Source organism: Strigops habroptila, chromosome 1 (assembly GCF_004027225.2).
Source record: "Strigops habroptila isolate Jane chromosome 1, bStrHab1.2.pri, whole genome shotgun sequence".
Lineage (NCBI taxonomy): Eukaryota > Metazoa > Chordata > Aves > Psittaciformes > Psittacidae > Strigops > Strigops habroptila.
In genome coordinates this window covers 50004794-50031321 of record NC_044277.2, presented here as the reverse complement: position 1 = coordinate 50031321, position 26528 = coordinate 50004794, and the positions used below count along the sequence as shown (strand labels likewise).

Below are 26528 nucleotides of genomic sequence, written 5' to 3'. Positions count from 1 at the left end.
ATGCATAAGATAGTCACCCTACCCGTGTAATCCTGTGTTTGTGTCTTCTTCCACAAACTGCTTCCTTTAAGCGTCCAGCCTGCATGCTATGCAGGGATAGATTTCTTTCAGTTACATCTCAAAGGGATTTATGTTGTTTGCAAATAAGCAAACTCACTGACTATAATCTTTTAGGCAGCTTTGTCCCAGGAGGTACAGACAAATAAAAAGATCTGATCTCTGTGTAGGACTGGTACAAAAGATTATTAAGGATTTTTTAAAGATACATGGACTATCACAGTAAATTCTGCATATACACTGCTTTGCCAGCTAGCACAACTTTGTGTCAATTGCATTGAATATGCTGTTAACTAGCCCAATTTCTTATGTGACAATTATATTAAAACTATGCGAGAGCTGACAGTGGCTCTAGCACCCACTGAGGCAAAGCCAGTTCTTAGCAAAACACTTGTCAACAGATTGGCAGATGACAAAGTAATTGGTAGACAAATAAAAGTCCAGTAAAATAAGTCACACTGATAGTGATAAAAAACTTAATCCACATTCATGAAACCTCAACTGTATTTCCAATTATGCTACTTTTCTTTCCCGTTTTTTATACTGCAAGTTTTTTGGTGTGAGAATATTCTCCTGTTTTAGTACATACGATGTCTCAATATAATCCAGGGCCTCCGGGCAATACTGTGACTCAAGTAAATAGTAACACATAATCAAGCCAGCTTCAGTGAGCACCAGCATGAATCACAAAACCTATGGGCACGGAAGCTGCTGACCTTAAATGCATACCCGGCCCGCTGGACACGTTCTGATTTTGCAATGCTACAGTTTCACAAAAAAAAAAAAAAAAAAAAAAAAAAAAAAAAAAAAAAAAAAAAAAAAAAATACTATTTTCCAGACTCCCCCGGATACACTGATAACTTCCACCAGGATGCAGCGCAGATATATAAAGCGGCGAGCACCCTGAACGCTGCTGCTTCTGAAACATGCCAGTCACGAGGTGTTAATTCTGAGACAGCTCAGGCTGCGGCTATAAATAGCCGCAGAGCGCAGGCTGCTGCGGACGGCCTCACCCCGCGCCTCACGGAACGGGCGGGTGCCCGCGGTAGGTACCCGCGATGCAGCATCCGGGATGCAGCTTGCGATACCCAACACAGCCTCCCCTCGAGAGGCTCTGCGCCGCAAAGGAAAGCGAGGAGAGGAGCGGGTGGGCGAGCGAGTCACCTCCGCCCGCACCCCGCCGCGGATGGCTGCCTCAGTAAGGCCGCGGTCGCTACAGTCTCTGCTCCTCCGTCCCCCTTCGCCGGTTAAAACACCCGCGGCCGCCTCCTGCCCCACACGGCGCAAGTTACGCGGGACGGGCTCCGCCGGCTCACACGCCCCGGCGGCGGCTACGTGCGCCCCGGCGCGAAGGGACGGGGCCGCGCCCGCTCACCCGGCGCACGCACTGAAGGCCGCGCGCCTCCTGCGTCTCCCCGAAGGTCACGTGGCGCCCGGGGCGAGGCGAGACCGCGCCGCTGAGGTGGCGCGCGCTCGCCCGCGCCGCGGCGGCGCGCCAACCCTTCCCCCCCCCCCCCCCCGGCGCCAGCGCGCGCTCGCGCGGACGTGCAGGCGGTGCGCCAACGGCCGCCGCTTAGCGCAGCTCGCGGCCAGCCGCCGAGCGCGGCTCTCCCGTGCCCCCAGCCCCGCGTCTCCTCCCAGGCTGTTCCCTTCCCCCGCCATCCATCCATCCGCCGCCCGCCCGTCTGTGCTCGGCTGACGCCGGGCGCCGCTCAAGGTACGCGAGAAGAGGCCGACAAGTCGGCTGGGGAGGGGGCGCGCACGGTGTCTGGCTGTGTGTGAGGGACAAGCCGGCGGGGGGGGTGGGGTGGCACACGCCCGGCCAGCCCGGCCGGCTGCAGGGGAAGGTGGGTGGCAGAGGGCCCGGCCAGGCCTCGCTCCCTTTACCAGAGAGGGCTCCGAGCAGCCGCCGCTGAGCCCCCCACACCCGCCTTGACCGTCGCTGTGAAGCCGGGCCGGCTGGCCTGCCCGCCGCCGGTGCCTACGCTCCCAGACGCTGCCCTGCGATACGGTGTGCGGAATGGGGCGAGGGGGGGAAGGGGGACCATCCGCTCCCGTCCACTGGCCGCTCGGTGCGCGGGATAGTCCGGGGCTGGGGGGCTGCGGCTGTGCCTGTGCCCGTGCGGGCTGTGCCTGTGCCCGGGCAGCGCGGGGTGGCCGCCGGCGCTGCCTTCCAGCGTTGCGGTGACAGGAGGGCGGTGTACCGTTTTGAAACGTCGGGTTTACTGCCTCTGCTTGGCGGTGCGACTCTCAAATGTTAAAAATCGCGATACGTGCCTCGCTGCCCGGGCGAGCTCCTTCCGTTTGCGGATATGCATTGCTTGAACTCAGGCTGTTAACTTGCGTACCTGCGGGGCACTGCTCCTTTGTGTGTTCTGCTTATCCCCGCTGGAGCGGGGAGTATAAAGTGCTAATCACTGGAAATGCGCTGGGCGGTTTTTGTGTACGTATTCGAGTTTTTCCCAAGTGCACGTCTGAATTTGTGTGAGCTGCATGTTTCCTCTCGTTACGTGGTGGGTACTGAGTACATATAGCAGACAGGGATTTTTAAAAGATCAAGACAATACGCCGTTTAAACATCTGCATTTCCATCCAACAAAATGTCATAAATATACCTTGGTTTTGTATGGGCACATCGTTTGATGACTTTTTTTTTTCCCCCCTTCCAAAACAAAATTCCATTGTGGTCACAAGAAAATTTGTTAGCCATAGTATATGGCTATACTGCATAGCTATACTACATAGTGTATGGCTATAAACAGTACATTTGTTAGTATGTGGTATTATTTAGGATATGGTCAGAGATGATGACAGACGGTCCTACAGAACTCAGTTGTTTGGTTGTTGGTTTTCTTTGGTTGGTTGGTTTGGGGGTTTTATACTTTATAATAGCATTTCTCAGGACAATTCTGGATACTGAGTTCTTAATGTTTGCAAAATATATTGAAAAAAGGAAAATGTGTAGTGTTATACACATTTTAATGTGTATTCATTTTTAAAATACATTAGTCAGAATGAAAAATTGCAAGTCACAAAATGCCTTCTTTGTGTTACTGAAGTGCGGGCCTGTCACTCAGTAGGTACCTAACCATGCTGGACCACTAGCTCCAGCCAGGACTATCAGTTGTGGCTTCTCTCCTAGCCTCTGCTATTGTTTCTTTGCATCCCAGAACACACAGGAATGTAAACAACTTCGCCGTCTCTTACAAAAAAACAAGATCTCTACTTGAATGGAGTAAGACAATAACTGTGAGGTGCTCTGTAAAAACATATTACTATTCTATGGCAGAATATTAAACTGATAAGCCAAAGTTTAAAATTTCTAAATGAACTCAGGATGTCAGGAACTTTGAATTAAATGCTTTATTATCTGATATTCTTACTTACAGTAGGAATAACTAGATAGTGCCGAAAGGCTTTCATAAGCAGTTAGTATTCATTTTTAAGCTTGTAGCATAACTTCAGTTAAGCATATCACAATGTTTGGGTTTTTTAATGGCCTGTAAGACAGGTGGTGTATGAACTTGTCTTATGCTTAGTATGTAACATTTTGTCTTCTTACAAAACTGAGTTTAGTTCTTCATTATTATATACTTGGAAGACATACATATGAAATGTTCCAGTTTCACAGTGCAGAGAACTTTTTGTCCTTTCTCCCTACTTCCAGCATGTAAAGTCGTGATCAGTTATGGGGAAATACAAACTCACTTGACACCTCCTTATGTATCCTGAGGTCCAGAACAGCTGTTCTTTGCACTACATGCCTTGGTCTCTGCCCCAGAGAACTTGCAATCTAGATCAGATAAAGCTGAAAGGATTTCGTTCACAGCCGCATTGGGAACCTCTGTCAAAGCTAGACGTTAAATCAGGTGCATTTGTTTCTCTCTTACTGGAAGTAACCATTCACATGGTTGATACTCACAGTTTTCTTCTTTCCCAGTCTTGCATCTTAAGTGCAAGGTCACAGAATATAGGAAAACACAGTTCTTCACAGTTTGTGTGTGATCATAGAATATCTGTGCTGAATTAGAAAGCCACTTTTTTTGGTGGTTTTTTTTTTTTTTTTTTTTAATAGCTTTGGCTTGTGTATAAAGTAGCTTCTTAATCATTGTTCGTTTCATGAATTGCAAGTACGTTGTATGTAAGTGGCTGAAAAGGGATGAAAGGACACCTTTTGGTATGAGATTCAGTGCTGCATGTTACATACATCCACAGTGAAAAAGCTGTCAGGCTTATACAAAACAGTGAGTGATATGTTTGTGATCAAATTCAGATCTAAGGCATATGCATTAGATGTCTTCATCCCATCCTGCACAAATTCTGAGAACATAACGTAGTAGTATACTGTATCCCAACGATTTTTGCATCTGGCAGTGCTGATGAGAGTATTTCTTTATGAACCTTTGATCTTACTGAAGTTGCATTTTAAGGTTTTACAGTAACCCAAAAATGTCAGCTCTGTAAGTGTCTCACTGTTATATAGATAAGCAGAGATTTTAATTATTTAATTGTAAATAAAATTATCCACTTCAAGTGCAGTAAAAATTTTGCTGCTTTTGCAAAGGATGTTTTACTTAAAAAAATGAGGGTTTTATTCTGCATAGCTGCTATCTCAATCTTAGTACAGACTCTATTATGTAGTAACATTAGTGTTTACATTTCAGTTTGTGCAGGTAGGCTGATTTAATATGAAACTGTCATGACAAGTCAAGCCAGACTGTGTTTGAGGACAGAGCTTAAGCACATTCTTGGGGGATTTTTTTTTTTTTTTTTTTTAAATAGAAATTTATTTTTTTCTTGTCTACATTTCAAGGGAATTTCCAAGTAAAGGATGCTAGCTTCCCCTTCCTAGTTAAGTGTTTTGTTGTTATCAGTTTCTTTCAGCTTTGCAGTACTGTAATTTGATATTAACCACCAGAAGTTGTTCTGAGTCACTCTTTTTCCCCAAATTAAGGGACACTTCCTCATTGCAGCTTTTTGTACTGAGTGAACAGAGAAGACTTTTAACTGAGGAACTGGCCCATTTCTTTATCCAAAGTGCTTAAGTTCTGCATCAGAAATGTAAATATGCAAAGTAATAATATAAAAGCCTCCATTGTACCAGGTGACATTTTTGTGTTGGTCTGCATGGCTGAAGGCAGCACATGCTAAGCCAGTCTTAGCCCATGCCCTTAGGTTTACTTGTCTTTTTTTAGACTGCGTAACTGTCTCCTCAGGAAATGTACTTCTTCTGGTTTGATGGTTATGAAGGGCCCTTTAAAGGAAATGTTTAAAGGATTCTTTGCAAGATTCTTTGAAAGAAGCACTTCTAATAATGAATTGTAGCTGAAATTTCCATTAGAAATCGAAGTAGTTGTCTCTCACTTGGCTGACAATAACATTTAGTTTGTGCTGTGAACTGAAATACAATGATTAAAAAAAAAAGTAGAAATTACCCGATGCTGACTTAAAACTCTTCATTCCACAAATGAAAAGTGTGCATGTTAACACAAAAAATCTGCGAGGCTACTTTACAGGTTCATCATGTCCCATATAGATAGTGCAGATGTGCTATGGTGTGCTGGGGGTGAACAGATAGATCCTTCAGACAGATGTGATCTTTGTGTTCATTAAAACTCAATAATGCAAGTAGATTGTGTTTGGTGAATGAGTAAGCATATGCTGCTGTGCTCAGCTATATCTAATTTTCCCTTTCCCAGCATTTCATGCTATAAATACCTTTGTGTGGGAATTCTGTAAGACTAGCATTTTTACCCAGTTTTCTAATAAAAAAGCCAAGTCTTGTGTGCAAATCAAATTTATGGATGTTGTTCTATCTTGGTACATGTTCATCATCAGTTCGACAATAAGGACAGTCTATCAAGTAACAAAAGGTTTTTTGTTGATATACACTGTATTTAGAACTTTGGGGATATTCCATGTATCTGTTTCTCAGAATAACTATATTTCTGTTCTTGTCAACCTGAAGATATGAACTAGTTTCAGATCTTATATTCATGTATACATTCTAAAAGTAACCAAATTATACACCGGTAGTAGATGAAGATGCATTTCATGCTTAAATACATGACTGTGTTCTTTTTCTTTGACTTCTAAATCCTGGAAGGTTATCAGAAAATATAAATACACCTGGGGCAGACCAGTGCCTGGAAAGAAACCTTTTTAAATGGAGAAAATAGAAAGATAAGGGATTGCTCATTAGGGAAAGGCGTAGTGCTTTCTAGAAACATGCAGGAAAAACTTCATCTGCTTTCTCTCATCTCATGTAAAAATGAGATAGATGGAATGTCTATTCAGAAACTTTGGTTTCTGTGGTATGTGTCTAGAAGTAAGTTCAACCAAGGATGTTGTGTGGCAGTAGAAGAGCCTGTGCGGCTGGAAATAGATACATGAAGTGTGTCAGGCACTTGCGTGGGATATGCCCATGCAAATTCCAAAGTGCTGTGCTTTTGGATTAGCCACTTCTTTTAAGTACCTTGAAAGAAGTTAAGGTCTTAACATACATGGAAATTTTGCATGCATGTAACCAAACTTTTTGATTGAACTGATCATTTTAACAGTAAAATTCACTTTATGGACTCTTAAAAGTATTCTTTGTTCTTGTTGAAGTTCCTTTGCAACCAGAAAAAAAAGGTGACTTAAAAAAAATATATATATATAAAAAAATACTTAGATTAATAGAAGGAAAGGTGCCATAATACTGGAATCAGGTGATTCATCGTAGACCATACAACTATAACTGTTGACCCATTACAAAAGGACCAAGTCCAAATAAACTGCGGATTTCCTGTCTTGCTATCTCTTCTACCCCCACCCTTGGAGATTAAATAAACTACTTAAGCTGCCCTGAAAAAAATATCCTAATTTTAAGGGCTACTGACTCCACCTGACAGGAGATCTTAAAAGTATTGAATATACCATCGTGTATCTTAGGTGGAGAACTAGACATTTGATTTTATGCTATTTTCACCACCAGTTTCGTGGGCAATGAACTGCTTTTGTATTACTTGTGTTTTCTAACATCTATTAACTTGTGGGATTCTTGTACTTGGATTCTATTATTACTTGTGATAGGGTATTTTTAATTATTTTTTGTTTTTGGACAGCCTGGAGTTGCAGGTAAAAGCAGGTAACTGCCCTTCAGTCTTTTTTGGCATTTTTGAGCAGAACTTGATTTTTATAAACTTTACTAAATAACTTTACTTTACACATAACTTTACTAAAATGGAAAATTTCTTTCCAATTTACGTATTAGCCACCTTCAGCCTTTATATGGAAAATTTTATCAAGTTTGTTCGGTTTTTTTATTAGAAGCAAAGCTTGGTGGTATGTTTCCACTCTACTAGAGGAAAAGCTCTAGCTGTTTTCTCTTAGAAGAATTCTTGTGCCCCTTTCGTAAGGGATCTGAGGCAAATAGTCTTCATTCAGTATGTCTTCTGTCATTCATGTCTGAATTTATTTTAACTTGGCAAAGTTGCTAGCCTTTGGATTAGGCTTTGGATAGACTTTTGCAGTTAAAAGTAGCAGGTGCTATATTGACTATATTTTACCACAAGCTGGGATGTGCAGAGCTTTATATCCAGGGTCAGTAAGCAGATGCTTCAGACCAGGGCTAGGATCAAGAACTTGGGCACAGGAAAGTGTTTTCAGTCCCAGTCTGATTTTCATAATCTCTATAGGAGAATTAGGAACTCTTCTGCTTTGTTTGCACCCAGTAGAAAAAGTGTTAAAAAGTGCATGAAAGTGTGGTGGAATTTAGGAATCAGAGTTGAGGCTTGGGGAGAAGGGACCTTTTCCGATGTCAGGCTGGGGTGGGAAACTGACAACTGTGGTGCTTGAGTCATAGCTGACCAGTAAAATGATATGAGGCGGGATGGGGTGAAGGAAGCATAGGGGACATGAATATACTTGCTGTATCTATTAGATATGTTAATTAGAGAAGGAGTTGTCTCATTCTTTCTAATCTCCTGGCCTGAGTTTTCCATTGCATAGCTGGAAAAAGTAATACTGTGTCTCTGGGATGCTGTAAAACTAAATGATTGCAATCAAATTCATTATGAAGGTTACTATAGAAAAGTAGTACTTAAAATGGAATCATACTTCCCATCAGGGATTTTGACTAATGAGCAATGCGGTGTGTAGACCCACAAAGAGCAGAGGAATAAAAAAGAACATAGGATGGTGACTGATCTTTCTCAGCAGTATTAACTTGCATGAAACTAGTGAAAAAACTCATATGTGCTTTCTAAGGCTAAACGTCAGTAAAATCTACTCGCACCAAAGAGCTGATTAAGGTTGCATGAAAAACATTGCTTCTGGTACTTCCATATTGGTCTACTTGCTATTCAAAACTAAAGCTAATTTTCCTGTGTAAATTATAAGCAAATAACATAGAACTTAAACTTATTCAGATGGAATTATGTTTTATTTACCTTATTAATTTTGAGAAATAAAAGACAAGGAAGCTTACTAAATGTGCAAAGCTTATTACCTGGCTTAATCTTACCTTAGTGCAGTGACTGCAATTTTGTCTGTATTATAGAAAGTCTGTCTTCTAAAATGCTTTTAGATGCTTTGAAGAAAATAATATCAGTCTGAAATACTGAACAATACTGAAATAGGATAGAACATTGTACACAAAAAACCCCAACAAACCAACCAACAAACATAAAGCTAAGTAAAAAGTGTTTGAAAAGAAGCACTGTCTCACAAAGCTGGCTTCCATTCTGCTCATAACTGTGTGGTTCTTACCATATTTTAACGGAACACTCATGATAAAGAAATGATGAACAAGAAGAGGGAAATTGAGTATGTCTAGTAATTCTTAATATCCTATGAAAATATGTGTCATGCCTTCTAACAAACCCGGTAATTTTTCTTGTGAAAAGCCACATTAAACATTCAGTGTATAGAAAAGGGTCCAGAGGTGGTAGCAGCTTATTGCAGCCTTACTGCAGTTGTATGGATCCCAACGCTGAATTTAGGAGTGTGTCATCAAGGCTGGTTTAGTTTTGGTCTTGAGTGTAGGTTCTTTAATTATTTTGGAAACCTGCAAGCCATTTGGCTTCAGCTAATAAATACTGTGTTTCATTGTCCTTGCATCAGAGCCTAATACATACATGTACAAAACTTAGAGGAGAATAGAGTGAAGGTTGTAGTAGGATCCTGGGTTATTTTTTAGATTGTAATTCAAGCAGCATTCCTTCAGCATCTTCTCTAGCAGATGCAAAGTAACACCTTGGGGGTGGGGAGGAGATGCTTGGGTTTAAGGTAATGAAAATGTGTCTAAATTGAGGGAATATTAATGGTCTTGAGAGAATGTCTTTCACATTCAGGGTAGACTTATTTCCTTATACTCCTACACTCCCTCAGTTATTTCACCTATCCCTAACACTATTTTGAGAAGGACTGACATTTCAGAATTGCTCAGATTGAAAATTGATTCTTGTTCTCCGTCATGGAGCTAGGTATACAATAAGCATGTGTGTATTGTCCACACACACAAATTGTACTGCTTTAACAATTCAGTTTAAAGAAAGCAGGAATATTTCTCAGGAAAAAATACTTAATTTTGTAAGCATTGTTTTTTTGTATGGCTTAATACAAACTTGGTATCAGGTCAGTTAGCTCTTTACTATTGTAATGCGATTTCAGAAAGGGGGAAAAATAGCCCACAAATACTAGACCCTGAAATGTTGTCAAGTTTGTCCTATGAAATGTGATTAGCTAGCCCAGCGAAGCCATTAGAGGAGGGAGCAGGCACATGGAGTGGGAGCAGGCATTCTTGAATTAGGTGTGCAGCAGGCTGAACTAGGACTTTGAGTGCTGCTACAGGTGCTAGAGTTGCACCAGTGGGCAAAAAGTCTCCAAGTGAGCTAATGTAGACTTTGCTTAAGAATCATTAACTAAATCCCTGTTTCTTTCCATGGGAGCTCCAGCTAAAGTCACGTGACCTGGTGTAAAACAAGATCATTACCTATCAGCGCAAACATATGGCGAGTGTGGTCATGTTATTACTTATCTCCAAGAGCGCAAGGGGGCTGTGACATTTCAAGCAAAGCCTATTGGTGAGGGCGTTTCTGTGTGATCTTTCTTAAAGAAGTGCTTCCTTTTTAATCTTAGTACTGCATGGGAAAGTATACCCAACACTTTTCTCTGAGACCAGAAGATTTACATAGTTCTTCTGCTTCGATGGAAAGGGAAGAAATGCTGATACAACATTCTGTTATGGCTGTAAGCTTTGCATTTATCTGTACTTTGGAAAGTTAGTTTCCTGTCTTCTGAGATGCATTTCTCGGAAAAGGATGGTTTTGAAGATGACTTTAGTAGAAGAGTTGTTGCTGCCCATGAAAGGGTTCCTTCTGGAATCTTGGTGAGTTTGACAGATTTATTGTTAAGTCTGGGTATATAATTTCCTATAGCATAGTTAAAATGCATAAAAATTGACAGCCTATATTTAATAGTATGTGCAAGACTTTAATTAGGCATTGAAAAGACTTACTTTTTTTCCCATTTTTGTTCCATAAGTGCTTTGTGCAGTACTAGGAGCAACCCTAAACACAAATTAAAATCTTTACTTAGAAGCAAAGATGTTTTTGTTTGCTTGTTTTTGCCAAGTAGTCCTGATGGTACCATGGTCCTGTTTCACAGTTATTCTGGCTAAGGAAAGCTCCGAACTCATATACACATGCAAGTATAGGCAAGATGAGATAAACTGAGGGAAACAATTGCTGTGCATGTTTTTATTTTGTTTTCTACGTAATCTCTTGAAACAAATGCAATGTGTTTACTGTTTACATCATGTGGCATTAGACTATCTTCTAATCCTCTAAATGTATCTTAAATGGGATGTATAAACATCTACCCTCTTACAAGCTAAGAGCTGCATTTAAGTAACTTTTTCTTGCAGTGATAGTTGAAATTCATTCCCTCTAAAGCTGTACGTCTTTAGAGTAATCTGACAGCTTGTCTTTGAGTAACTTGCACTCTTTTTTGCTTGTTGAATTGGGTATTTGTAGTGTTCATGTTCATATGGGTGCACCTGTATAAAAGGTGTTAGCTTTCAGAACATGAAAATGTAGCTTACTTTTACTAAAGCGGTACTCCAAATGTACAGAAAAAAGAAATTTGTGGACAGACTTTGGTTATATCTCGCACTTGTATATGGATATTACTGAATAACATTAAAAATCATTCAAGAAAACACGTTGGTTTTGTAGCAGCCAAAATAACATCTTTGTTAATAGTACATAGATATAATTCCTATCCACAAAACCTCCCGCTCAGGTTATGTAAACATTTCCTGGTGATGAGCTTTGAAAATTTGGCTGTCATGTAGAGCATGTTAGATACTTAATCTGAGCTGTGTTACTGTTTGATTGTTATTTCTGAGACCCATTCTATTAATCATTTCTGTAACATGAGGAAGTCAACCAACATGTGCAGGCTTAATTTTAGTTTAACTGATTTGAGTATTTTATACATGAAGGCACATAATTTTATGTTTAGTTCTTAAACTTCTGAACTAAAGATTTTCTTATTTTATGTTTACTTTCATGCTTGCTCTCAAAAGAAAAGAAAAAGGGCAGTTTCAGTGTCTGACTTTTGTAGTGTAATGGCTTCTTGCCAGAAAAAAATCTTTTTTTGTGATGTAGGACGGAGAGGTCCTTTCCACCATTCCAATTGCCATTGCACTTACCTTTGTAGTATTTACATATTCATCTGTAAGAATTTTTGCAAACTAGGTGGTATATTAGGTATCAATAGCCTTTTAATTTGCTATCCTAGAAGAAGAAGTAATAGTGAGCTACATTAACTTTAGCAGCATTCTGGACTTTCACTGCTTCAGGTAATATATATACTCTGGATATCAAAATAAATAAAACCTAAAGAAAACCTAAATCTAAACAGTATTGTGAAATATTGCTGCATTGTCCTTTTTTAGCTTGTCTTGTCCGTCAGACTTGTCTTGAGTTGCAGAACTGGAAATTGGCATGCCTTTTAGGTTCTTCTAGCAGGTTGTGAAGGCATACTGCTCTCTCCTTTTGTCTGCTTTCAGGACAATGTTATTTAATGAATGCTTACTAAGCATGAAATAAATAGTGTTATTAAGGAAATACTTTGTCTTACTAGCTATTCTGTGATCAGGCTATTTCTATTGTATTTGCAAGAATCAACACAATAACATTTTACCCTGTTCCTCGCTATAGCTCTGTAGTCAGGTTCAGTACTGCTTAGCGCAAGTTTTCCAACAACATACAATAAAACTTAAAGCAATTTCGCTCTCCCCCATTTTAAAATCTCCTAGCTGCAATTTTATTGACATTTGAGATAAATTCAACATTTCATGTTTATCAGGTATGTAGTGGCACTTTATTTCAGTTTGATCCTTCTTAAATAACATGTTTATCTTACAAAGTGAACCCTTATGTTAAAAGCTGAACTACCACCTGATAAGCAATAATGTACACTAGTTTCTGATCTACAATTTTGTTTACTTACAATATACAAAATGATGTTTGTGTTAAGACTTGGGTCATAAAAAGCTTCTTTCCTTGTAAAGTGTTTTTAATAGTAGGTTCAAAAGTTCATAACTTCTTCACACTCTGTTTATGTATGTTTTGCGGCTGTGCGGTGAGCTACAGAAATGTAACTGAGATCTATAAAGAGAGAACTTTTGCTACATGAAAGCAAGAATATGTGAAAAATAGGTAAATGTTTCAGTCTTGTAAGGGTTTTTTTGTGATTTTCTGTGATTAGACAAGGTTGGTTAGCATGTATGTGAGGAAAACTAGATTATTTATCAACTGAACTCAATTCTTAGCAGTTGGTGTGAAATTCTGATCTTTTAAACAGTTGCTTACTGAAATGATAGAGCGTTCCTTGCTAATGTCCACTTCTCAAGTCCTAAAATGAACTATATGGAATAGAGACTCTATTAAGGACTTTATTACTGATTATGCCAAGCATTTCTTTTTAACAAATTCAGTCTCCTTGGTGACATGAAATCAACTTTTCTTAGTAAGCTGATACCATAGACTACTCTTGGAAGCAGCCAAGGTATAGCCATGAGTGATAACGACTGTGTGTTAGACAATTTTTCCTAAGATTGAAACTAAAGATGATTTTCATTGTAGAAGAAGACTAATTGCTTAAACAGTAAAGCAAAGATGTTACTAGCTTTCTGTCTTGGGATACAGTTCCATGAGATGCAGCAAATATCTCGCTTGTTAGAAGGAATGATGTTCAGTTCCCTGTTCCAGCCGTTTTTTTTTAAATCTAGCTTTCTGGTGCTACCATGTGCCTCGTGACTGATGTTTGTCATGTTCTTCTTTGTGAGCTAATCTAATTTATTAACCCACTGAAACAATAATAACAAAAACTAAGTAGACTTTTGCCAGGGAGCTAAAATCAGCTCATTAAGAGGGTCAGGTGAGGAAAGGTTGAAGTGAGACCTCTCCTTATTCACCCAGTTATGTATCTTATTCACCCAAAGGTGAGCTATTATTTCATTAGCAAGCAGTCAATTTTATAGTTATCCGCAAAACTACTTAGAGATGAAATTGAATTTTATTAATCACTAACATTGACAGGGAGTCCATTCTGCTAATCTCATTAGTCACTCAGTGACAGTCTGTTCTGTCTTCATCAACCATATTGTACAAAAGCTACAGGAGAAAATTCTCTAGCATGTTACCTAACATAGTAATTCTGTGGATAATTTCAAAACAGTTTTAAATCTATATTGTCTTCCTTTTTGAGTCTTGTAAAGAGAAAGGATTATTTATTCTTTCCAAAAGCCTAAATATGATTAGGTAATACATGTTAGGCTTGAGAAGCCTGAGATGAAGAAAAATGCTTCCATAGCTGCTCTTAAGTCTGTGAAAGCAGTTTTGGATCTCCTGCATGTTTAAAATTGTGTTTGGTACCGTTAGATGCTACAAAAGTAGCTTCCTTTTGAGTGAATGCGGTATACCCTGTATTACTGTAAGGAAGACTTTGAATTCTCAGAACAGAAATAATTAATTACCTAGATAATGAAAGCAGGATCAGGAGGAAGAACTCTTGCAGTGCAATATTGTTTTGTTTAAAGGTATTAAGAAAAACTTTAAGCCTTGTTTTTCTTGTTCAGAGACTAATAAAAATAGATTAGGAAATAGACATTCACTGCAGATTTTTTTTTTCTTTTAGGAATATTATTCCAAAATAGAATTTCTACAGTTTAAGCCTACTGTTTTTTTGCGGTGGCTGATTGATCTTCCAAATAATACCCTTAACTTCAGAGGCAAGTAATTGCTTGGATATATTTGAAATGAGCTTGTTAGCAGTCTTTTGAGTGGGAGGCAGGAGACAGCAGAATGAGGAAGGGTTGCTCTTAGGTTTCCATTAGAACAGTTTTCTCTCCTCTTTCTATTAAAGCTTAGATGTTGTGAGAAATCTTTGCACTTCATCTCTTGGCAGTCATAGTTCACATTGTATTCTTAGTCTGAAAGACTTGCAGTCATTCAAAATTCATTTGTTCAATTGAGTATTTTTATTGGAGTAGGCAGAATGTTTGAGAAGGGATTCTATGGGTTTTTTTAATCTTGTTTGACTATAACATAATCTTCTTACTGCATGCATCTTCCTTTCCTTGTATTCTGTTCTCAGCTCCTTACTCCCATCTGTAAGATTCCTTCACCTAGAGTGCACGTTGTTATTTTTCAATTTTCTGATGTCCAGAGTATGAACAATCACAAAAAAACTGTAAAAAGATTTGTTTTCTCTTAACTGAAACGTTGAGAAACCTGTGGAAAGTAGGTAGTGGGTAAGATAACTCTTTACGCTTAATGTGTTGCATGAGTGTGTAAACTTGATATAAAATTGATTTTAAAAACTTTGATTTTTAAGTTTATTTACTTTTTTTCCCCCTTCCTCTCTCATAGTCTCAGACTATGAACTACGTAGGACAACTTGCGGGACAAGTGCTGGTTACTGTGAAGGAGCTGTACAAAGGTATTAATCAGGCCACCCTTTCAGGATGCATTGATGTCATTGTGGTCCGGCAACAGGATGGTACATTCCAGTGTTCTCCTTTTCATGTCCGATTTGGGAAGCTTGGTGTACTGCGCTCTAAAGAAAAAGTGGTAAGTTCAGAAAGTGAGCCAAACCAAAGTTTTGAATACCAATGCATTCCTTTATTTCCCCCACTCCCCTTTCCTTCCTTCCCCAGCCCCCCACATACCCAGTTAGCAGGCTAATCTAGTACAGAGCAGTTTCTCATATGTGCTGCATAGAGTGATAGTTTTGGAATAGAAAACAGACTTCCTCTGGTAATCTAAGGACTCTGCAAAAAAAAATACTGTGAAAGAAAAGATTTGACAACTCTTGAGCTATGCAAAAAGAATAGTACAAACATAGATACTTCACAGTCTTAAAATGTTTACATTGCTATTTATTTAAGTATGCTGGGAAAGAAATGCTTAACGCCAATTAACCGATCCCTGATGTTGCAAGCAACTCTTTGGAATGTCTGAAGGACAAATAGAGCATATCTTAAGGGTTGGTGACCTATCATAAATATTGCTCCTTGCTCGCTCTGCTCAAGGCTGATATGCAGTAGAAAATGCAGTTATTAATATCCACAAACATTCCTATGTGGGCATGTTTGAAAGAGATCCTGGTACAATTCCGTGTCCAGCCAGTCTGAGACTGTAGCACTACCTGACCAGATTGTCCTGCCATCCTCTTTCCCTAGGCTTTAGTAATCATGCCTAGGGAGTGAGTTGGATTGGATTGTAAATATGACGGAAAAATGGGCCTATCGTGGGGGGGACTTTACGTTACTGTCAGTAGGGAGTACTGTGTATGACGGTATTGCCTGTGGGTGTGCTATCCAAGAGTGGATTGATTCAAACAGATCATAAACCCTAAGGATTATATGCTGCTTTTCTCAGAAGTGAGAGGACACTGCAGGAAACTACCCCTATCTTTATATTTTGGTTGTAAAAGGAGATTAAAGTGCAACTAAAAGAGTGGTTATGTCAGGGCCTTTTTTTGTTAATGGTCCATACTGAGAGTTACATGCACTAAACTTATAAGTTTATCGTAATAACACAGGCTAGCAGCAGTTTTCTTGTCTCATTTTTTTTTTTGTTTTGATTTCCCACTTGCTAGTGTTTTTCTTAATGAGCATGCTGATAACAGTTAAAGTACCTTTTTATAAGAATAAAAACATTCTTCCTGTGATGAAAAAGCTATGGTTGCAGAAGGATTGTGGTCCTATGTCATATCCCCATAAACTCACCAGCAGGAAAGTCTGAAACAATGTTAACTGGGTTAACTGAGTTGCAGAAATAATTGTGTCAAAACTCTATCCCTTTGAAACAAAGCCTGCCTCCAGCAGGCTTCTAGTTTCTCATCTTAAACTTTTGGTATTCAGGATTCATATTCACACCAGGCCACAATTCAGGTTGAGCTTTAAACATATGAACATGAAAAGTCTCAATCATTCTTCTCAGAAATAAAGACTAGATGAATTATTATTATTTATGTCTCTATCTCTCCAAATTAGTTGAACAAGATTCAGTCTTCAGATTTTTTTTTTTCTTGTAGGTGTTAGGCTCTCTGCTAGGAGCATGGTGGATTTTGCAGGTTAAGAAAATAAAGACCATTATGATAATAGACTTCTTTCAAAAAGCAGAGGGAGGAGAAAGAGGCATGGTCATACAGTGGAAGAAAGTTTACTCTGAGATAAGTGGGCCTTAAGGTCAGTGCTTTTCTCTTATGATGAATTATTTACATTAAATTGTCTTCTTCCACAGATTGATATAGAAATTAACGGCGATGCTGTTGATCTTCATATGAAACTGGGTGACAATGGGGAAGCTTTCTTTGTACAAGAAACTGAGGAAGAAAATGTAAGTGCTTTGTGCTTCATGATGGCTACAATGCAATATTAACAGAGTAATGTGTTAATTATTAATATAGTGTTGCCAATATTGTAACTTTTATGAAAGCTAGATTTTCTGTGACTGAATGGTAACATCACTTTCATATGCTGCAAGATGCTTGGTGCCTTGTACAATTCTGCTACCAATGGTAACAAAGTAACTACTTTTTGTTAGAGCATTATTTGAAAGGTCTGTTGAAATTTTTTTTTTTTTTTTTTTTTTTTACTTTGTTTTAGTAAATTTTTTCTTGTTGACTACAGTTGTATGGATTACGGTGCCTTATAAGAGTATTTGCCTTAAGTTCTTATAGCTTGTGCTACTGATCACCGTTTTGGCATATTTTTAATTTGTCTTATTTTTAGCACAGTTTTTCACAATTTTATCTGTGAAATCTTCTCCAGTTAACAGTAACTTCTTCAATTTGAGAATTTTTCTTGTATTATAATACAGTAATTAATTTCCCAAGAACCTATTGCAGCTGGAAGCGGGAAACCCCTGAAAAACAGGAATAATGGCTCATTTTCACTCTGATTTCGTAAGGATGTGGAACCTATGAATTCACAATATTTGTCAGTCCTGAGCTTTGGTTTTGACAACTTTTGAATCTGTTGGCGTAGTTCAGCAAGAAGAAGGAAAGAAGTACTAAATAGAACGTTCCAAACAGTTTAATGAAAATAGTCAGAGGAGAGAGGAAAAAAACTTAGTGAAGTAAAAGATGAAGTGCAAACTTCCTGTTGTTATTAGGAATCAGAGTCTTTCAAGGAAATGAGCTTGATCCACTTTTTAGTTTAGGGTGCTACTTGTTTACTGTGAAGGATTGGAGGAAGCTCATAATGTTGAAAGGAGTTAAATATAATTTAAAGTGGAAGGTGAAAATAAGCATTAAGACCCTAAATGGTAATTTAGAGTAGGGATTCATAACATCTAAGAAAGGAACGTTGGGTTCTGTTTTAGCATACATCATGATTAAAATCAAAACTGAAAGTCGTGTCAGCCATTGATGATTCTTAAGACTTTCAGAAAGAAGAGTGATAAGCACTAACTTTGTCCCCAGTACGATGTTTTAAAAGAACTATTGCACTTGCTTAATATATTTTAATTTATAACAAGAGCGTGTAATGTGTTCTGGAAAGCTAGTAGTTCATGCCAAAACTAGTTAGCTACAAAGCAGAGGACTGATTTGTATTTAGTGCTTCTAGATATTTTTTTTTTCCTCAGTATTTCTCCTTATGGTCACCTCTTGAAGCAGCGCTTAAGGTATAAATGTTAAAGCTGTCACTAGTTCCTGATGGCTTCAGAAAAGTGCTTTCAAGTGGTCAGTGTTGTCAAGATGTGAAAATAGCAAACGTTCAGAAGTAACACCACATGCCTCAATTAATGTAAATTGGGACTATTACAATGTACTTTCAGGCATCATTTTTTTGCCAGCTTTCTTCTAACTTCTCTGTGACTTTTTAAAATTTTCTCTTGTTATTCTGGCTTATTTATCACTAATTGTATATAATATTAACTTTATGTGCTATAATTTTTTTGGAGGTTTTTCACAATGCAAAATCCCTGTGCATCATTAGTGCCGTATGAAGTTGTATTTTGCTCTCCTTTTTCCACTTCTCTCTACTTTACCACCAGTGGAACAAAACATGTCTATAACTCAACTCAGTGGAAAAATTGAATTTAATATTAAATAATAGCAGTTAAGACTTTGAACACATTAAAAGTAGTATCAGTGATTTGGCTGTTTCTGATCAAAGTGTAGTTCCTGAATAATCTGCAATAGTCCTGTAAAATAACAGGCATCTTGTAATTAGTTCTGTTCTTGCCATGAAATTGGGCTCCATAACTCTTTCTCTTTCTCCTTGCTATGCAAATTCCATTCATAGAATCGTAGAATCATAGAATAGTGAGGGTTGGAAAGGACCTTAAGATCATCTAGTTCCAACCCCCCTGCCATGGGCACGGATACCTCACACTAAACCATGTCACCCAAGGCTCTGTCCAGCCTGACCTTGAACACTGCCAGGGATGGAGCATCCACAACTTCCCTGGGCAACCCATTCCAGTGCCTCACCACCCTCACTGCAAAGAACTTCTTCTTTATATCTAATCTAAACTTCCCCTGTTTAAGTTTGAACCCATTACCCCTTGTCCTACCACTACAGTCCCTAAGGAAGAGTCCTTCCCCAGCATCCTTGTAGGCCCCCTTCAGATACTGGAAGGTTGCTATGAGGTCTCCACGCAGCCTTCTCTTCTCCAGGCTGAACAGCCCCAACTCTCTCAGCCTGTCTTCATACGGGAGGTGCTCCAGCCCTGTTATCATTCTCGTGGCCGTCCTCTGGACTTGCTCCAACAGCTCCATGTCTTTTTTATGTTGAGGACACCAGAAGATTCTCTTCTAGTTTTGCTCCACTTTGTTCCCTTCTCAGTGTGTTTCTTTCAGTTTAGGTGTCAATATCTTAAGTTTCTTGTTTTGATGTAAATAAACCCCAGGCAGTCCATTGGTAAAGCTTTTCCTTCATTTGAATTGCTCCTTCAGATAATTAAAGGTTATTTGTTGGTTTTAAGGTAAGTTATAGTCAAGTTTTTCTTTTTGAAAGATACTTTACATAGATAATGTCTGACATGGATGACAAGACTGACTGCACCTTCACCAATTTTATGGGTAACACTGAACTAGGAGGAGAGGTAGACAGGCCAGAAAGAGGGCCATTGCATAGAGCCAACTTGGCAGGCTGGAAGACTAGACCAACAAGATTCGACGAGGTTTAACCAAGATGCATGTGAAGTCTAGCATCTGGGTTGGAAGAATCCCACACAGCAGTACAGGTTGGGGTCTGACTGGCTGAAATGCATCTCTGCTGTAAAGGCTGTCACTGTGGCAGCAATGAAGGCAAACGTGTCCTAGGCTGCATCACCAGGGGTACAAACAGCAGATGGAGCGATGTGGGATTGTTCCACTCACCCTAGAATATGTTAGGCCAAACCTGGAACACAGCTCTGATCTACCAAGATCTGGTCTCCCCAGTTCAGGAAAGACATGGAAAATTGGAGGGAGTCCAGTGGAAAGCCACCAAGATGATCAGGGGGTTAGAGAAGTTGATACAAGAAGAAGAGCTGCTGTAATTGGCTGTGTTCAGCCTAGAGAAGATCAAACCAGTCTTGCAATACCTAGAAGGTAGTTACAGGGCAAACAGAGGCACTCTCTCACAAGGATGCCTGGTGGTAAGAGAAAGGGCAAAAGGGGGGAATTCCAGCTACATATAAAAAAAATCCTTCACTATAAGAACAAGACAAGACAGGAATAGGTTGCCTAGGGAAGTGGTAGACTCTCCCTTACTGGAAATACTCAACCTTTGGCTTGACAAGGCCATGGATAACCTAATCTGAGGCCCTACTTTCAACAAAAGATTGGTCCAGATGAGCTCCATATGTCCCTTCCAACCTATACCTTTCTGTGAATCTGTTTCAAATGAAGTAGACAGCAGTGGATTTAATTAGCCTATTTTTGTTAACACCTTTAGAACTAGTGTGCTCGAGGGCAGATAATTTCAGAAACATTCCACTGACTGGGTTTTTTTTTTGCTAGTAAAATCAATCATTTATGTCTGAAACTGTAAGAGTACTGACATTCATTTTTCTGAGTTTTTTGTAATCGCTCTAGTGAACTTGGTTCCTTTCTGGATATCAGCTTCATACCACTGGGCTTGTTGTGTGGTTTTGTGTCTAAATATAGATGCAGGAATTAATCTGTAGCTGACAACTATCTGGTATGCAAAAACAAAGTAAAAAAAAATAAAAAAAAATCTTGTTTTATTTTCTTTTTTGTTTAGGAAAAAGTTCCTGCATATTTGGCAACATCTCCAATACCCACTGAAGACCAGTTTTTTAAAGACACTGACAATCATTTGAAATCAGGTGAAAATGAGAGGACATGTGCAAACTCTGAAATTCCACACTCTGTGGAAACAGAGATAGTATTCACCCCAGGTTCTGTGAAAAAGAAAAAAAGAAGAAGAAAGAAATACAAACAAGATAGCAGGAAGGAAGATCAGATATCTTCTACTGGGACGGAAGAGATTTTTGAAATGGAAATAAGCTCAGATGATGAAAAAAGTGTTCAACCCCTAAGGTAAACTGTCAGATACTTGCTGACTGCTTTCAGTGTTATCACTGAAAATTTAGAGTGTGACTTGTACCTTTCCTCTATGCAAGTAATGCATGTTTCAATAGGCTCAAACAAAACTCCAAACCATTATCTTCCACGTCTTTCAGAATCCTTCAAGATTGGCCATTTTCTTATGAATATGAAATCCAGTTAAGCCCATTCTGGTAGAGAAGTGTTGTCTCTCCTTCAGTATGGGTTTTCAGGGGAGTCTTAAATTTAGTAAGTACCAAAGACATAAGTGCAACAAAACCATTGAATCTGACTGTTACCTCACCTGTGACCAATAAAACACAACAAAGAAAATTTGGATTTTAACGAGGTTTTTTGTATGTCTTGTGGCTTTCTTAGTTCATATGCCCTTTTTTTTTTCACTGTCATTTTAATGACAATGAATTGTCACTTAGATATTCACTGCTCTATGTAAGCCTGGAAATGGGTATTTTGCTTAGTTTGAGATTTGTCTTTTTTTTTTCAGTTTAAGCAAGGTCTTTGTTCAGCCTTCAGTGTAAGAGTATTAAGACAACAGTAACTTGTCATAGTGAAACCATCAAAAATAAAAATAACCATCGCGTACAGGAAGAAAGAAAATATAACCCATGAATTGTTTATTCTTTAATGAATTATTACAAATGCATGAAGAATTTGGGAATGTCCCCCTAATAATGGCTGTTTTCATCCAGTGTTTAGAATGCGAACTACTGTTCTAGCAATTATCTTAATTTGACTAGAGATGAATAAAAAATTGTAGGTTTGATTGAAATGTCAAATGTTTAGTCATAGCTGAACAGACATGGTGTTTCCATAAAGGTTACTCTGGTTTTATATTTTGTACCCTTTAGAATGAAAGATTGAAAAGGCCACATTTTTTTTTACATATTTATATATGACCAGAAACAGCAGTAGAAATGCATTCTCAGTCAGAGAAGAGTGTTATGATGTGAAAGGAAGATCATTTTGTAAGAGAATGCTGTTTTCTTGTCACTAGCAAGGAGTGATAAAAATACATTGTAGTAATGGAAACCCGGAGACAGTACGTTTGTGGCTATGTATCTGTTGGTGGAGTTTGTATACAGCCAAAACATTGGGTACTAAGGCAAGAAATAAGATAGCTTGCAACAGGAGTACACTGTTTTCATAAGGTTTATTTTTGCATCCTGTAGGGATGTAAGGTGATATCAGCAGGTTTGTTTCGGTTTGGGTTCGAGTTTTTTCTTAGCTATAAATGTATGGCTCTGAGAAAGAAAAGAAAGAAAAAAAAAAAGGAAACATAACTAACTGTTATTCGATGTAGCTTCAGATTTCAAAGTGAAACTGGGAAAGGGAGGCTGATGTTCCAGCAGGAAGGTCAGAAATTCAGCCAGAGGTACCAACATGTCATGTCTTATCTACTTCTATTCTCATAAAGTAGAAAACAAGCTGTTTCCTGTTCCTTGGGAAAATCCATTTCCAAGCATTTTAAAATGCAGCTTTTTAAAAAACATGCCCTTTGTCATTCCTAGCTATGATTTAGGTATGTTAGTGGTGCTTGACTTACCAGGAGGACTGAGTTGCAGAGTGTACAACTCAGAAATTGAGGGTATTATTTCTCCAGTGCTAGCCTGTTACAGTTATCTGTCTCTAAAATTTTACATATTTATTTATACCATGTATAAAGTGGGTAAGGATGAGAAGTGATAGTGCTGTTTATAAATGTTGCAAAATAAATAGCTTAGAATTGATAATGCGACTTGAAGTTGTAAGTTGATGTGTACTGATTTTCCCCTCTTATTTTCAGTAATCTTTGACTGCATTTGGATTTTTAACCTGCAGATTCATTCACTTATGGATGAAATCTGATGGTTTTGATGCTTCACGTGAACTCGTTTGGTTCACATGCGAATAAAATCTGTTCAGTAGTGCCTGTGTGTCATCTTGCTTCCCTCTGAAGTGATAATATTGAGGACTTCTCTGTAATATTATTTTTATGTAATTTTTTTTTTTCTTTTTTTTAAAGAAGAATACCTCTTTCTTCTTTTGGAGATAGCACTGCATACAGACAAACGTAGTATGAAATATTTTTGTTATAGTTAGCTTGGTTTACAAATACAAAGGACATACAGTCTCTACAGCTCTCATCGCAAGTCAGGCTGTCATCCGTAAGTTTCATAAGAATGCTACTGATGACTAAGAAGAGGAGCTGTGAAGACATTTTTAGAGTTCAGTATTTAATACAGTCTAGACTGTCTTGCAAATGAAAGATTTGTGCAGATGAGGTGCTGCTGTAACTGCTTGGGGTCTAATGGGCTGTACTGAGTAAGCATGTAGATTCTAAATGTTTATGTAGTTTAATAGATGTCTTGGTTTTGCCTGGGATAGAGTTAGTTTTCTTCCTAGTAGCTGGTACAGTGCTGTGTTTCAGATATAGTATAAGAATAATGTTGATAACACACCAGTGTGTTAGTTGTTGCTAAGCAGTGCTTAGTCAAGGACTTCTCAGATTCCTATGCTCTGCCAGTAAGGAGGGGCACAAGGAGGATGGAGAGAGGAGGTGGTTGGTCTCTTTTCCCAAGTAACAAACGATAGGACAAGAGGTAACAGCCTCAAGCTGCGCCAGGGGATGTTTAGATTGGATATTGGTAAAAATTTCTTCACAGAGAGGGTGATCAGGCATTGGAACAGGCTGCTCAGCGCGGTGATGGAATCACCGTCACTGGAAGTGTTCAAAAAATGTGTAGATGAGGCCCTCAGTGATGTGGTTTAGTGGTGGTCTTGGCGGTCCTGGGGTAAAGGTTGGACTTGATGATCTTAAAGGTCTTTTGCAACCTAGTTGATTCTATGATTGTAATATTTCACTTTTATTTCAATTATTAAACTGTTCTTAACCCATGGGTTTTACCTCTTTTTTTCAGTTCTGCTCCCCATCCCACTGTGAGAGGGCTTGGGAGGGGGAAGTGAGTGAGCAGCTGCATAGTACTTAGTTGCCAGCTGGGGTTAAACCACAACGATAGATAATGTTAAAATCTTTTCTCCATCCATGAGAGAAATTAGTGTTATCATTCCAAAACAAGTCCAGTGCAACCGTGTTGTTAATGAAAGAAAAATACTTCTTTCTTTCTTAATGGCTTAAAATAACGTGCATTGCATTTTATACTCAAATTCCAGGCTTATCTTCCTTGTATTCTATCCACTGTATATTCATAATGCCCTTGATCTAACCTCAGAACAAGTTGTATCCTGAGAATAGCTATTTACTGAATTAAATTCAGAAAGCTGTAAAAAGATCTGAAGTATTTATGATGGTAATATTCAAAAGGGACTTCTGCGTAAAATAGAGTGCATGCCTGCTCAGTGGGTTTTGCTGTTTATTGGTTTGGGTTTGAGTTTTCTTTTGTTATAAATATTGAGTAGACTTCCCACTGCAAAAAAAACCCCACTGTTCAGGAAAGTGCAGTACTTCTAGGTACCTGTAGTTTATGCTTATTTATAAACTCTTGAGTAAATTCTGAGGCTAGTACCTCAAAAGAGGTACTAGAAAGGTTATGTATAAATCTGTATGTTCATCTTTGGGTTTTAGTAATACTAGCTTGCTGTATAGTGTAATACCATTTATGCCATTTTGAATTCTTTGATATTAAATTACTAAGAATAATTGTGTAAGAGTAGTGTTTTTTTTAAAGTTGTAGTAATTCGAGTATTAATAATAATTTTTATACACATTTTAGGTTATATAAAGGTGTGTTGCAAACAATGAATTCTTGAAGTTGTACACACCTTTCTTTTTATCTTGGATTTTTAATAACATATAAGTAACTTTTCTAACTGAATTAGTAATGCAGATTTCTTACAGCTAGCTTAATGTCTTGTGTATGTTCACAGAGGATCCTCAAATTCATCACCTAAAGGTGAAGAACAAAAAGAATCTTTGATTTATCACTCAAAGGATCATTACCCCTTATCCGATGGAGACTGGTCCCCCCGGGAGAAGTAAGTAATGTAATGTCATCGTAGTGTAATAGTGAATACTTGTTAAAAAAAAAAATGTGCCTTATAATTAATCCCACCCCACCCCCCCCCCAGTCTGTAAAACTATCACACATGCCTGACTTTTGTGATATCAAATGCAGCATTTGATACTTACTTGGAACTTTGGGAACTTTTGTCTCCATTGTATGTATTGAACAATATTTGTGTCTTTCTTTTTTTCCCTCAAATGAAAAAAGAAAACAAACACCTTTCTTGTTAAAATTCATTATTTAAAAAAAGAAAATAGAGTTGATAAGATTTCCTTAGGTTGAGAAGTGTGTGAAAGATTACTATGTTCTCTATGATTCACCCTAGCATAAGCAACACTTGATGTGCCATAAAGCAGAAGTGTTTAGTATGTAAGATTTTGCCAGGTGAGGTAATGCAAATTACTCGAGGTAAAGCTAGGTGCTAAACTTGAATCATATTCCGCTTCAGAACAGGGGATTTGCTAGTTACTGGATTTCTATACTGTTCTGATACAACAGTATTAGTTGATTGTGGATTCCTACAAATGGCATAATACAGCTAGCTCACCAGTCAGTTTTCAGTTACAGTGACTAGCACTTCTGTTTATGCATTCAAGCTCTTTAGTTTCTGATGTTCACTTTATTATATTCCTCTTGCGATCAGTTTCTAGAATTTTCAAGCCTCACCCTTTGGATTTCACCACTCAACATTAATCTCCATTTGCATAAGGAAGCATTCTGTCCATATGCAGTAGTACTTGAGATAAATTTCGTACTCTTCCCAAACCTTGGACATAGGGAAGAACTCATATATAGCACATAGCATGATGAGCAGTATCTTGATTCATCTTAACTCTTTGGTGAGTGTCTAGTTTTACTGCTTTTCAGTTTGACTGAGGAATCTGCCTCATAGTAGATACATTCACAGTGCCAGTGAGGATTACTGCTCAGCCTTGTCTGATAGCCATTGTTGCAGTTAGCTGCTCAGTGCACAAATACCTGTCCTTCTGTATCAGTAGATGGTAGTGCAGAATAGAAAAAATGAAGCTTCCGAAAATACTTTTCGAAGTGCGTATATTCTCTCTGCTTTTGGGTGTTTCCAAGACTGTGTTCTCAGTAGAGCCTGAATGTACCATACCATGCTTGGTGCCTACTAATTCCCCCAGTGCATAACTTGTTAATGAGCAGAAGCAGTTGGACAGGAAATCCCATTGTTGTTCCTGTGTATGTTTTTGGGTTAACAACCACATCCTCAATTGTACTTGATGAGATGTAGTCTTCAAATGTTCCCCAAAGGTTTGTGGTTTGTGGCTGAAAAGCAGTCAACAGTGTTTGACCCTAAGGATTGACGTGATGTTGTATGGATTATGTCACCTAGAAAATTGTAGCTTAGAGGCTGATATTCCC

At 38.6% G+C, this 26528-nt stretch overlaps 1 protein-coding gene across 4 annotated transcripts in view; it reads left to right on the top strand.

Moving 5' to 3' along the window:
* The first annotated feature begins 1526 nt into the window (after nt 1–1526).
* LPIN2 (lipin 2) overlaps nt 1527–26528 on the top strand; it is a 40632-nt gene continuing 15630 nt past the window's right edge. For 2 of the 4 annotated variants that reach the window (XM_030496271.1, XM_030496243.1), the window contains exons 1-5: nt 9836–10429; nt 14982–15182; nt 16860–16955; nt 20816–21114; nt 25006–25113. In XM_030496271.1, coding sequence (XP_030352131.1) covers nt 10343–10429; nt 14982–15182; nt 16860–16955; nt 20816–21114; nt 25006–25113 — 791 coding nt within the window. In that variant the 5' untranslated portion in view covers nt 9836–10342. Of the gene's footprint in view, nt 1775–9835; nt 10430–14317; nt 14342–14981; nt 15183–16859; nt 16956–20815; nt 21115–25005; nt 25114–26528 lie in introns of those variants that run through there. The other 2 variants (XM_030496252.1, XM_030496262.1) reach the window with 2 other exon arrangements.